General features: G+C 47.3%; 1 protein-coding gene across 7 annotated transcripts in view; it reads left to right on the top strand.

Moving 5' to 3' along the window:
• Positions 1-14,845, top strand: part of Tpd52 (tumor protein D52) — a 115,943-nt gene that overhangs the window by 69,168 nt on the left and 31,930 nt on the right. For all 7 annotated transcript variants that reach the window (XM_075971481.1, XM_075971480.1, XM_075971479.1 and 4 more), the window contains exon 2: positions 10,216-10,331. In XM_075971481.1, the coding sequence (XP_075827596.1) occupies positions 10,216-10,331 (116 nt within the window). The remainder of the gene's footprint in view (positions 1-10,215; positions 10,332-14,845) is intronic.

Here is a 14,845-nt window from a genome sequence, read left to right as displayed (position 1 = left end):
TCAAGTAGAGTTGTTAAGTCAAAGACTGGGCCCTGAAAGTCCTAACAGGCCAGGCTTAGCCACCAGCCACCAGTTCTCATTACAACAATTAAAGTGACATGCAGAGAAAGGCAAATGAGGTCGGTACCCCTCTCCCCACCCCATCCTCCTGTCTTCACATTGAGAAGAACAAATGAGGTCTGGTACCCCTCTCTCCCCACCCCATCCTCCTGTCTTCACATTGAGAAGAACAGATGAGGTCTGGTACCCCTCTCTCCCCCGATCCTCCTGTCTTCACATTGGGAAGAACAGATGAGGTCTGGTACCCCTCTCTCCCCCGATCCTCCTGTCTTCACATTGAGAAGAACAAATGAGGTCTGGTACCCCTCTCTCCCCCGATCCTCCTGTCTTCACATTGGGAAGAACAAATGAGGTCTGGTATCCCTCTCTCTGCCTGCCCTATCTTCCTATCTTCATGGTTTTGACATGAGTTTTAGGTTTAAACCACAGGCAAGATACTGGTCTGGCTGTGGCCTGACCACCACTGTCCAGCCATTGACGAATGTTTCCACTCTGTCCTGCACTGTATAAAATGTTATTTCATATCTCATTGCTTTTTTTCTGTATAAGTCATCCCTTCTCTAGTTTTCTTATTTTTATACAGTGAAATGTTTAAATGAAATGATCCGAGACTATTGTTTTAGACAGGGTCTTACAATGTAGGCCTGGCTTGCCTAGAATTCACTATGTAGACCAGGTTGCCTTTGAGCTCACAGATACCCACTTGCCCAGCTTCTGGGATGAAAGGAGCATACCGCCATGCCCGACTTTGGAATTCTTTTCCTGATGTCGAACTGTATAAAAATGGCTCAAGTTTTAGTTATAATCACTGTAGGAAATCTTGAAGGGAAGCAGTCTTAGTCACGATAAAGGGCACTGATCTGCTCAGGTGGAGGTGCAGTTGGGGTGTGAGGCTGAACCCACCCCTACCTTTCGTGCGGAGAAGCCCCATCATGCAAGCCCCCTTGCTCATGGCTAGACTGTAGAATCTAGACTCCTGTAAACTGGAAGACTCTAGAGTCAGGTTAGGGGTGCAAATGTGTAATGCTAACACTCAGGAGGCTAAGGCAGGAGTCTGGGGTCAGCGTGGGTTAGATGGTAAGACACTGTTCGTGGCCGGAATTAGTGGGGTATGTGGTGGGTGAGAGGTCATTTACGGGCAAAGAGAGAACCAACTTTAACTAAAGCTTTAGCTGATCCATGGCATATTAGCCTTTGTTCTGGCGTCGGCCCCTGAGTTCTGAGGTGCGGTGATAAGGAAGTGATACCAGGGCTTGGAGCCGGTTCAGGGCTGACTTCTTCCTGCCTGCCTTTCTGCCTCCAACACCTTCACGCTCGCTTGGACACTTTCCCACTGTGCTGGAGCCAACTAGTCCCTTCTCCCTCATGAGCTCACTGCAATCTGAGACCCTTCAGATCATGTGTTTGGTTTTTAAGTTATCTTACAGGGCTGTCAAATGTTTCGAGTTGAACTGGAAAGCAGCGTTTTCTTGTCACTCCAGTCTTTGAATTTATGGTTATTGAAGATTGGTTACGTGTGATGACTGTAATTCTCTTGGGCGTATTTTAAAAGGAAGTTGAGGTTTTCCTAAGACACTCTCATGCGTGTTGTCTGACCTGACCCGCTTCATTTAGGAACCCTGTAGCTCTGTGTATTCTCCCACACAACGTCCGTGTTGTGCTTTGTTTAAATGAGAGGTCTGTAGAGAGATCTGGGATGATCTGAGCTACTGATGTCCAATTTCCAGATTTCTTAATCTTACAATTGCACCGTTTACAGCTTAAAGACAAAGCACACAAACTGTGTACAGTGGTACCTTTGGCTCCCTCCTCACTCCTGAGACAGCTCAGCTGTCACCCATGCCTCCAGCTGCCTGATGCCCACTGTGTAGCTTCCAGCCTGTGCTGCTGGAGGGACCTTCTAGACGACACATACACACTGACTGTCCCCTCAAACCACACTGGGGATTCCCTGGTTGGTACTGAAGACGGAAGGACGATCTGCTTCATTAGACAATTAAGGAAGTAATTAAACTATTCGTACCCGAGGGGGGCTGTGATCCCCGATGTCTAGACACCTGAATTCAACCCTACTGATGCTAGCGAGCTCTTCCAGCCAGAAAGGCCTGGGAGAAAGGATTAGCCCTGGTTCTTTGTCCTGCCCTGCTCATTGGTATTTCTCTAAGGAAAAACTGTACATGAGCAAGCCAGAATGATGGTCAGAAAGACCATCAAGGTTTAGTGCTGTGGAATATTATTTTAAGGTGTGTTACATTTGTTTATTCTGTGGAACGTTTGTTTAATGATGTAAAGATGGATTGCTTTTGTTTACATTGCACTTGTTTAACTCTGTGAAGCTGTGATTCTTGGCCTGTGTAAAACACCTGTGGTCTAATAAAGAGCTGAACAGCCAACAGGGAGGCAGGAGCAAGGATAGGCGGGGCTGGCAGGCAGAGAGAATAAATACGAGAAATCCGGGAAGAAAGGAGTAATGAAGGGGTGAAGAGAGGAGGCTATCAGGGGCCACCCAGGAAGCCACGGAGCAAGAAGCTAAGAAAGGTATACAGAAATAGAAAAAGATAAAAGCCCAGAGGCAGAAGATAGCTGGGATACTTAAGTAAAGCTGGCTAGAAACAAGCCAAGTGAAGGCCGGGCATTTATAATTAAGAATAAGCCTCCGTGTGTGATTTATCTGGGAGCTGGGTGGCAGGCACCCCCAAAAAACCAAGAGTGTAAAGCAAACAGCATTTTAGTCTTCCAACATGGGGCTAGAGTAAAAAAAAAATCCAACAACAGTTTAGTCTTGTCTGTGACTCAGGGTAAATTCTATAACCTTGGAGGGGCTCAGTTTTCTAGTAGAAATCACTATTCCCATTGAATGTTAGTTTAATTTTGTTTGCTTTGATGGAACATGTTCTTAATGGGAAAAAGATTCTGTTAAAGCATGGTGAGGGAGCTTTACTCTTGGGGTAGATACGGTGACCACTGTTCTGGATTGTTGCAGACACTGGGGTCAGCCCCAAATACAGCATTGGCATGTGTCAAGGAAGTGGCGCAGTCAGGCACATTCAGGCTCCACCGACCTAGTGGGAGTCTTGCTGAAGACTGTAGTCGGGGAGATGAGGCATCATTGAGGGAGTGATGCAGAATGTTATTTTAAAGTGTGTTACTTTAGTTTATGCTCTGGAACATTTGCTTAATGATTCAAAAATGTGTTGGATTAATTAAAATTGACCTGTGGTCAGGAGGTCGCATGGAGGAGCCAGGTGAAGTGTTTTTAAGGCGGGGCGAGGGTGAGTGCCGAATAGGCTAGCCTTAGCTTAAAAGGCAGAAACAATTAAAAAAGAGACATGATTAGGTATGGCGAGGCCGTCAGATATTAGGGATGGAGATTCTGGTAAAAGTGACTTTGTAGGTTTGGTTGTTTAACTGGATTTATTATTATTTATTTTTGTTTGTTTGTTTGTTTGTTTTGCTTTTGAGACACGGTTTCACTTTGTAGTTTTGGATCCTATCCTGGAAATCACTTTGTAGACCAATTGGCCTGGAACTCACAGAGCGACCTGCCTCTGTCTCCTGAATGCTGGGATTAAAGGCATGCACCGCCACTGCCCGGCTCTTTTTTTAAAAAAATGAAGTATGTAAGTGACCTGAGGAGGTTTGGAGGCCCAACATTCGGCCAAGCAGAGAATCCCTGTCAAGGCAATGTCCCCTCGCGGTGGCTGGCAGGATGAGCTTCAGCAGGCCTCAGCCATACTCTTTGCCATTTAAAACGGCTTTTCATTGGCGTCTAGGGAAAAACATTAAGAAACAAGTGTTTGTGCATTGTTTGTAATAGTCTCATTTCTCACCTTTCATGATTAGAGTATGAAAATGACGTATTTTCTCCCCTAAGCTGACTCTTCCTCCATACTATTTGTGAGCATATAGGAAAGAAGGTAATGCCTAGAAATTTATGTGAGGGGAGCGGATGTTGAGAACGGAGAAGTAAGCTGGCGCGAAGGCCGCCGTTGGCCGGTTCAGCTCTGTAGTTTTATTGCTACCACATGGCGTCCAGGTCTCCTGCTCCCAGTTTGGTTTCCAGGTCAGGATCTTGGGGCGTCTCCTTTCAAATCAGACTGGTTTCAAGAACCCTGTGCTGGTGTGTGACTCTTTCCTCATCTGTAAGTGGTGACAGCCATCCCCGCGTCACAGACGCCACTGTGTAAGTGACTGTTTCTGGACCTCTTGGCTCAGGTTTGGATGTAAGTCGAGCCATGTGGAGCGGCTGTGGTTAGTAACTTCTCTAAGATAGGAGATGACTGTATAGTTTGCCTGTGACCAGAGCATCTCCCACTTGGTTCTTGCCTTTCTGTGTTTGTTCCCAGCTGAGTGTCTTAACAACCTGCACCTTTAAATTTTAATGCCGATGATTTGCTGCCCCCTGCAGGTGAATGTGAGTAAAGCAGACTGAATTATTGCTGGCTGGCTTTGCTAGATACTTAATTGATAACCAAGTATGGGTGTTACCAAAGTCTTTTTTTCTGAGACATTTATTTTTATAGAAAACCTAATGAAATATTTGATTATCAGAACTGCAGAGATGGCTCCGTGGTTAAGAGCACTGGCTACTTTTCCAGAGGCCCTGAGTTGAATTCCCAACAACCACATGGCAGCTCACAGCCATCTGTAATGGGGTCTGATGCCTTCTTCTGGTGTGCAGGCACACATGTAAATGTGCATTCACACATAAATAAATAAAATTTAAAAGTATTTGAATATCTTTATGTGGTGGTTTGAAAAACAGCCCCCCAAAGGTGCGGCACTATTAGGTGTGGCCTTGTTGGAGGAAGTGTATCACTGTAGAGGTGGCCTCCGAGGTCTCTTTTGCTCAGCTTCCCTCTGTGTGATAGTCAGCTGACTTCCTGCTGCCTTCTGGTCAAGATGTAGCCAGCCACATGCTGCCATGCTCCTGTCATGATGATAATGGGCTGAACTTGTGAGTCTGTAAGCCAGCCCCCTCAATTAAATGTTTTTATAAAAGACGCCATGGTTATGATGTCTCTTCACATTAATAAAAACCCTAAGACACATTATCTGAAGTTTTTGGGCTCCATGTATTTCATATTTTGGCTTTTGTCATTGTTTGGACTAGAGAACATGTATGTGAACTCTACTGATTGATAATCCTGGTTGAAAATCCAAACCTGGATAAGAGTCATGGTTTTCATACTGAGTGTTCGCACCCCGTGCCGGCATCCTTTCAGGTTCTTTTTGGAATAGAAGATTCCCCCATACACTAGCAATTTGATGCTGTATTTCTCTCTTTGCCTATTTAGACTTGCAAAATAATGTGTATTTAAAAGCATGGAAGAGCTTTTGCTTCAGAAGGCAAAGTTTAATACTCGAATTCTGTTAGCACTCTTTGATTTGAGTCCCGTGTCATCAAGAACTTAGTCCCAAGCAAAACATCAAGTCAGATGATTTTAGCTTTATGTTGCACGGGCTGATGGTGGCTCACATGTATGTTGCATGGGCTGATGGCGGCTCACATGTATGTTGCACAGGCTGATGGTGGCTCACATGTATGTTGCATGGGCTGATGGTGGCTCACATGTATGTTGCACAGGCTGATGGCGGCTCACATGTATGTTGCACAGGCTGATGGCGGCTCACATGTATGTTGCACAGGCTGATGGCGGCTCACATGTATGTTGCACGGGCTGATGGTGGCTCACATGTATGTTGCACGGGCTGATGGTGGCTCACATGTATGTTGCACAGGCTGATGGCGGCTCACATGTATGTTGCACGGGCTGATGGTGGCTCACATGTATGTTGCACAGGCTGATGGTGGCTCACATGTATGTTGCATGGGCTGATGGCGGCTCACATGTATGTTGCACAGGCTGATGGCAGCTCACGTGTATGTTGCACGGGCTGATGGTGGCTCACATGTATGTTGCACGGGCTGATGGTGGCTCACATGTATGTTGCATGGGCTGATGGTGGCTCACATGTATGTTGCACAGGCTGATGGCGGCTCACATGTATGTTGCACAGGCTGATGGCGGCTCACATGTATGTTGCACAGGCTGATGGCGGCTCACATGTATGTTGCACAGGCTGATGGCGGCTCACATGTATGTTGCACGGGCTGATGGTGGCTCACATGTATGTTGCACGGGCTGATGGTGGCTCACATGTATGTTGCACGGGCTGATGGCGGCTCACATGTATGTTGCATGGGCTGATGGTGGCTCACATGTATGTTGCACGGGCTGATGGTGGCTCACATGTATGTTGCATGGGCTGATGGCGGCTCACGTGTATGTTGCACAGGCTGATGGCGGCTCACGTGTATGTTGCACGGGCTGATGGTGGCTCACATGTATGTTGCACGGGCTGATGGTGGCTCACATGTATGTTGCACGGGCTGATGGTGGCTCACATGTATGTTGCACGGGCTGATGGCGGCTCACATGTATGTTGCACAGGCTGATGGCGGCTCACATGTATGTTGCACAGGCTGATGGCGGCTCACATGTATGTTGCACGGGCTGATGGCGGCTCACGTGTATGTTGCACGGGCTGATGGTGGCTCACATGTATGTTGCACGGGCTGATGGTGGCTCACATGTATGTTGCACGGGCTGATGGCGGCTCACATGTATGTTGCACAGGCTGATGGTGGCTCACGTGTATGTTGCACAGGCTGATGGTGGCTCACGTGTATGTTGCACGGGCTGATGGTGGCTCACATGTATGTTGCACGGGCTGATGGTGGCTCACATGTATGTTGCACGGGCTGATGGTGGCTCACATGTATGTTGCACGGGCTGATGGCGGCTCACGTGTATGTTGCACGGGCTGATGGTGGCTCACATGTATGTTGCACGGGCTGATGGTGGCTCACATGTATGTTGCACAGGCTGATGGCGGCTCACATGTATGTTGCACAGGCTGATGGTGGCTCACGTGTATGTTGCACAGGCTGATGGTGGCTCACATGTATGTTGCACGGGCTGATGGTGGCTCACATGTATGTTGCACAGGCTGATGGTGGCTCACATGTATGTTGCACAGGCTGATGGCGGCTCACATGTATGTTGCACAGGCTGATGGCGGCTCACATGTATGTTGCATGGGCTGATGGCGGCTCACATGTATGTTGCACGGGCTGATGGCGGCTCACGTGTATGTTGCATGGGCTGATGGCGGCTCACATGTATGTTGCACAGGCTGATGGCGGCTCACATGTATGTTGCATGGGCTGATGGCGGCTCACATGTATGTTGCACAGGCTGATGGTGGCTCACATGTATGTTGCACAGGCTGATGGCGGCTCACGTGTATGTTGCACGGGCTGATGGCGGCTCACATGTATGTTGCATGGGCTGATGGCGGCTCACATGTATGTTGCATGGGCTGATGGCGGCTCACATGTATGTTGCATGGGCTGATGGCAGCTCACATGTATGTTGCACGGGCTGATGGTGGCTCACGTGTATGTTGCACAGGCTGATGGCGGCTCACATGTATGTTGCACAGGCTGATGGTGGCTCACATGTATGTTGCACAGGCTGATGGTGGCTCACATGTATGTTGCATGGGCTGATGGCGGCTCACATGTATGTTGCACGGGACTGAATATGCATTACCATTTCATAAGGGGAAGAAGGGAGGCTCGTGAGGAAATACTGGTCCAAAGCAAGACCACACCCCAGGAGGCAAACTCTAAATCACAGCGCTCCATGCCTGGTGTTCAAAGGTGGTTAGATGGCTCCTCCGTCCGGCTTTCCTGACCGCAGCACACTTCTTTCTCTCGGGTTAGTGCCATACCCTGTATGTAGATCTCTTTGGCGGGTATCCCACATCTCTGGCATCTCCAACATCTTGGGGTGTCCAAGGAAATGCAGGCTTCACCTTTCAGCTTTACCCAGTGGCCTTTCTGGGCATGTCTCTGTGGCTTTCCTTAGTAGGAAGCAATTACTCAGTGAGTTTTTCTACCCTCTGATTGCATCAAGAACAATCTCTGCTCCTGAAAGCATACGTTGAGTTCTGCTTGTTAGTCCAAAGTGTAGTTCCTGAACAGACTTGTTTGTATTACTTTTGCTTCTTTAATAATTCTTTAACATCTTGTGCGTGGGCCACTGTTTTGGTACTGCTGTGCTAATTATTATACTTATTAATTACTTTTAAAAGTTATTATGCAATAAAACCCACATCAAATGCCTCTGTCCTGTGCATACAGCCACACACGGCTCTCATTGCTTTGTGGTTTTCTTATGTGTATTGTGGCACTGGCTACCTGCTCAGCAGGGTGCGTTCCCTCTTGCCTACCTGCCTGCCCACATGCCCTTCCTCTGCCAGTTGGCATCGCGCTGGGAGGGGCACCCCATTGCTGATTCAGGTGGACTGTGGCAGGATGAAGGCGGTGGCACTGACAGGAAGAGGAGGAGGCCTTCCTGGGCCTCGGTGCATCAGAGTCTGTGACCTGGGAATGCTGGGAATGGGTGGGCAGACTGTGGCTAGGTTGAGTCACAGGTGGACAGCTAAGAGGGCACCAGAAAGCTCAGTAATTAAATCATCTGTCAATACAACATTTTGAGAAGGTCAGAATCAATGCAAACAAAATCCATGTTAACAAAGTATCAAAAAGTTAACCAAGGCAAGGCCAGTGGCTGAATTACCAGTGCAGAGCCACTTTAGAACCTGAGGCAAAGGCAGTGTCAGCAGGGCTAATCCTTTCTGTCCTAAAGTTTGCTGCTCTGGGCTGGGTGTTGTGGTGGCACATACCTTTGATCCCAGCACTCTGGAGGCAGGGGCATGCTGGTCTTTGTGAGGTCAAGACCAGCCTGGTTTACATAATTTCAGGACAGCCAGAGCTACATAGTGAGACTTCGTCTCAATTCTTTGAATTCCCTTCCCTTTGATTTTAAAAATTGGATTAAAATATGTATTAGTTTGTTTTCTTGCTGCTGGGAGAAAATGCCTGAGAAAAGCAGCTGGAGAAGAGAAGGGCTTCAGTCAGGGAAGACAAGAAGCAGGACCAGGCTGTAGAACCCCAGGGCCTGCCCCATTGACACAGTTCCTTTGCTGAGGCTCCATCTCCTAGAAGCTCTACAACCCTTCAAAACAGAGCCCTCAGGTGGGGCCGACAGCTCAAACATAAAAGCAGGCTTGTGTGGGATACTTGACATTCAAACCTTAATCAAATACAATTGCGATTTTTGGTGGCTTTTTTGATTTTTCCACCCGATGTTTTATCTGAGCTGGCCTTTAGAGGGAGCTGGACAGGGAAAGGCAAGAGCTGGAGATGGTTGCCATGCTGGCCATGCTCTAGAAGTGTGGTCTTAATAGGGGCTCTGTTTCAGGGAAGGAGGGCCGTGGGTTTGGAAGTCTCTGTGTTGTTGGTCACGTCTCTACATAGATACAGACAGCTGTTTGTTCTGGAGACTGTGGAACCCAGGCTTGGAGCTCTCAGTCCTTCTGTGTCAGCCTCCAGAGCACTGGGACCGCAGGCCTGTACTGCCTTACCCCATGGCATTGTGCTGAAGATTATCTCAGTGAGGTGCAGGCTTATGAAAAGCTGCAACCAGAATCCACTTTCGTTAGGGCATTTGGTTTGCTCCGTCATGGAGATTGTCTCACAGGGACCTAATGAGCACACAGTCTTCCCCTGTGGGCTGGTATGCAGGACTTAAAATCTTTCCTCTACTCTCTGCTGATTTATTTGTGCAGTATTTTAAACATTGATGTTTTGTTGAGACAAGATCTCCTGTAACCTGGGCTGGACTTAAACTTGATCTTAGCTGAAGTTGGCCTTGCCTAGTGATTGTCCCATCTCCTCCTAAGTGCTGGGATTACAAGCATGCACACTGTGTTTAGTATAAAGGTAGGTCATGGTGGGACCCCATTCTTCTGTTCTGTTGTAATTATTTTGAGATGGATACTGAGAGTGAGTAGAAGCTTGAGACGGGCACGTTTCTCAGCACAGGGCTTGGCATTCGAAGCCAGTGCTTTTTTATCGGCTCTCCTGGATTTTCTTCTTTCCCCAGGATCCCTTCAGTATAGAGAATGAAGGGGTCTGGCTGTAACCTCAGTGACTTTGTTCACGTTGGGACAGTGGAGCAGCTGTAGGGGTTTAGGTTAGCTTTCACATTTGACATGGTTCTTTTCTTCTTTAACCCCAAGGTCTGCTGAAGACAGAGCCAGTGGCCGAGGAAGGAGAGGATGCCGTTGCCATGCTCAGTGCCCCAGAGAACCTGTCAGAGGAGGAGCAAGATGAGCTGAGACGGGAACTTGCTAAGGTGAGGGCTATCCTTTCTGGACCTTTGCCTTTCCCAAAGACCCTGGTGATAGCTTATGGTAAAAGGCTCAAGGGAAAAAAGAGCATTGTGAACAGGGATAACCTGGAGTCTCAGCAGGGCAGAGGATGGAGAGGGACTCCAGTTAGTTTTCAGGTGGATCTGGGAGTCAGGTGCAGTGGGAAGTGGGGGGTACACTGTCAGACCCGTGAAGCAAGTGCTCGCCAGACTCATCCTTGTCGTTGTCCGTGTTGTGGATAAGACAGCCTCATCCCTGTTGTCCATGGGTGTGGATATAGACAGCCTCATCCCTGTTGTCCGTGGGTGTGGATATAGACAGCCTCATCCCTGTTGTCCATGGGTGGGGATATAGACAGCCTCATCCCTGTTGTCTGTGGGTGTGGATATAGACAGCCTCATCCCTGTTGTCCGTGGGTGTGGATATAGACAGCCTCATCCCTGTTGTCCGTGGGTGTGGATATAGACAGCCTCATCCCTGTTGTCCATGGGTGGGGATATAGACAGCCTCATCCCTGTTGTCTGTGGGTGTGGATATAGACAGCCTCATCCCTGTTGTCCGTGGGTGTGGATATAGACAGCCTCATCCCTGTTGTCCGTGGGTGTGGGTATAGACAGCCTCATCCCTGTTGTCCGTGTTGTGGATATAGACAGCCTCATCCCTGTTGTCCGTGTTGTGGATAAGACAGCCTCATCCCTGTTGTCCATGTTGTGGATATAGACAGCCTCATCCCTGTTGTCCGTGTTGTGGATATAGACAGCCTCATCCCTGTTGTCCGTGGGTGTGGATATAGACAGCCTCATCCCTGTTGTCCGTGGGTGTGGATATAGACAGCCTCATCCCTTGCGGCGGACTTCTTGACCAGTGACGGAAGAACGACCACCACACCAGGATTCCACTCAGATCACGCTTTACTGGAGTGCCCTTGATTGATGGGGAGCAGGAAAAGAGGGGGCAGGAAAGCGAGGGACAGGGAGCGAAGGGGCAGGGAGAGCAGGAAGCGAAGGGAAGCAGGAAGCGAAGGGAAGGGGGTGCACTTAGGCAGCCGCTTAAATAGGGAATTGGCACACGGGTCGCCCTGTGATTGGCTGCCACCAACAGCTGACACCAGACCGCATCGGGATAGGCTCAAGAATCCGCATCCATCGCGCATGCGGGAAGCGGGGACATGCAGCTCTCAAAGCCATAGCCAAATATGGAGTTGTTTGTAACAAACAAGACAGGGTGTCGGCGCCATCTTGTAATGGCGATCCTGTCCGGCTCACTACAGTTCCCCCTTATTGTTTGTAAGCAATGAGCGCAGGACTAACTCATCCAATCTGACCCCCACCTCATGATGTGTTGGTCGATCGAGGATGGAAGATATTTTCCATGGACACACCTTCCCCTGTGCAATGGGTATTCGAGGAACCCCGGGGGTGCAAAGGCTGTGTCGCAGGAATCTACAACCACACACCTTCCCAAGTGCAATGGATCGACAGATCCCATGGGGTGCAAAGGCTGTGCAGAAGGAGCCTACATCCGCATACCTACCCAAGTGCAATGGATCAACAGATCCCATGGGGTGCAAAGGCTGTGCAGGATGGAAGCTCTAAGCGTCTCTTAGTGCTAACAACCATATCTGGGGGAAGGAGCCACACTCCAGAGTAGCTAATGCCTGAGAGATTATAACTTTATTCCCATATAGCCTTATCCCTATTGGTCTGGGCTCGAAGGGAGCAAACCAACCACAGGCACAACACACGGCCACCCAGGCAGCTTGCCAAAAACATGCCCACGCAACTGAAAGCACAGGGACCCTTTCTCTGTAAAGTTACGTGCTTCTCCTAAAAGGTAAAAATCTGGGGAGAACTGTGGCATCATGCCGAACAGGCATCGCCTTTGGGAAGGCTGACAGGATTCCCCTTCAGTGCTCCGCCTTCCACTGGATCCACGTCATCAGGGATGTCTGCAGGAACTTTTTCCAGAGACTCAGCCTCATCCTTAGGAACTTCCTTGATCATGCGTGTCAGCCGGCTCGGAACCCAAAGTGGAGCCTCTTGGCCCTGTGGAAAAACACATACAGCTCCCCTGGATCTTGCCAACACAAGATCCGGTCCATACCATTTGTTATCCAATACATCTTTTCACTTTACATATTCCTTTTGTTCCATAGGGCCTGCTGCATGCTTTTCAGCTGCTGCAGTACCCGACTCATTCAGGTTTAAAAAATTGAGTGTGAAGAGAGCAAGGGAGATTCTTTCCCTGGGGGAAGCGGATTCCCCCTTTTTGTTTTTGTAGAATTTTTTTAATATTTTTGTTGGCTCTCTCCACAATACCTTGTCCTTGTGGATTGTATGGAAGACCCGTAATGTGGGTCACTTGGAGCTGTGCACAAAAGGCACGAAATCCACGGGAGGTATATGCCGGGCCATTGTCTGTCTTCAGGCGTAGGGGTTTTCCCCAGGCGGCCCAGGCCTCCAGGCAATGTGTTTTTACAAGAGTTACCTTTTCTCCCGCTAGGGGCGTGGCATGAATAATGCCCGAAAAGGTATCCACTGATACATGTAAATATTTTAATTTGCCAAAATCAGGCAGATGGGTAACATCCATTTGCCACAACGCGTTAGGTTGCAGCCCTCTAGGGTTGACCCCAACATTAGGGGGGTATAAAAAGGTCACACATGAAGAACAGGCTTTAACTATTTCTCTGGCTATCTGTCTGGAAATATGAAATTTTTTTCTAAGGGTATTGGCAGGCACATGCCAAAGCTTATGAAAATCTCGTGCTAATTCTACAGGGTCCGAGACGACCAAAGCCATGGACCGGGTAAGGCAGTCAGCCAAATCATTGGCCTCAGACATGGGTCCTGGAAGCAAAGTATGAGCCCGAATATGTCCAATGAAAAAGGGATTATCTCTTTGTAAAATGCATGCTTGAATTTGACACAAAGTATTGGAAACTGTACTTGAATTTCTAACAAAGGCAGCCACCTCCAATGAGGCAACAGCATTCACCACATATTTAGAATCTGAAAATAAATTGAAGGGTTCTGAAAATCTTTTAAAAACTTCCAGCACGGTCATACATTCCGTGACTTGTGGGGAATCAGGTCGAAAATCAAGCAAAATGGGATCCCTACCTTGAATTACTATGGCACCTCTGCCAGTTTTGGAGCCATCAGTAAAAACAGTCAAGGCCATATTAATGGGCTTTTTAAAGGTAACCTTAGGAAAATACACTAAGTTCCTTTCCACAAAATTTAATAGAGGATGTCTTGGATAATGATTATCAATAAGGTTAGGAAAAGCGCAAACCAAAACAGCCCATTCATTTACTGTAGCTGCCAATGTCTCCGCCTGTTCCTTGGTATAGGGAATAATCAATTTATCTGGCATGGTTGCAAAAGATGTTAAACAATGTTTTATCCCCAATACCGCTTGAGAAGCAACCAACTCGGGATAATATTGAATGGTTTTGGTACCTGAAGAATTACCATGGATCCACCACAAGGGGCCATCTTGCCATAGCACCCCAGTAGGGTAATGTGCAGTTTTTAAGATGCATAAGAATATGGGCAAATCAGGATCAACTCGGCACAATTGTGCCTTAGTCATTGCTTTCTCCACCTGTTTTAAAGCCTTTTCAGCCAAGGGGGTCAAAGTTCTGTTCGAATTAACATTTGGATCACCTTCCAAAATAGAAAACAAGGGCAACAACTTTGCCCGGGGGATGTTTAAATACCCCCTAATCCAATTAATATCCCCCAATAATTGTTGAAAATCATTAAGTGTCCTCAAATGATGGGTGCGAATGGAAATCTTTTGAGGGGTCACTGTCAAAGGGGATATAACTGCCCCCAGAAATTTTATAGCAGTAGTCTGTTGGATCTTATCTGGTGCCAAGACCAGGCCCCAACATGTAGAAAAATGAAAATAGATCTATATCCATCTTTATGTACAAAACTTAAGTTTAAATGAGCCAAAGGCCTTAGCATATAAAAATTATGTTGAACCTTACAGAGAAAAATTTTTGAAGTACATTTTGCCACGTCTCAAACATAGCCTCAGTGGCACAAACATTGTGAGAAACCATAAATTATATCTCCTGAATTGAGAAGCTTTTGTATAACAAGGCTATATAGTGGGAAAAGATCTTTATTTATCATAAATCCATTTCAAAAATATATGAAGAACTCAGGAAATTAGTTATTAAAAATTTAATCCAATAAAAATATTTGTTACAGACCTAAACTGAAAACTCTCAGATGAACTTAAAAATGACTGAGACACTTAAAAAATGCTCAAACATAACATCCTTTATCCATCAGAGAAATGCAAACCAAAACTCTGAGATTTTACCTTATCCTTGTAAAAATGACCAAGATTAAAAATTATTGCTAACAATTTATGTTTAAGAAAATGTGGTTAAAGAAAAAACTCCATTGTTGGAAGTGCAAACCGACACAGTCACCTTTGGATCACACAAGGAATTGAAAAACCTGAACAAACCAGACTC

This window comes from Microtus pennsylvanicus, chromosome 5 (genome assembly GCF_037038515.1).
Source record: "Microtus pennsylvanicus isolate mMicPen1 chromosome 5, mMicPen1.hap1, whole genome shotgun sequence".
Lineage (NCBI taxonomy): Eukaryota > Metazoa > Chordata > Mammalia > Rodentia > Cricetidae > Microtus > Microtus pennsylvanicus.
Note: the sequence above shows the minus strand (reverse complement) of the source record. Positions and strands in the feature narration are given on the sequence as shown.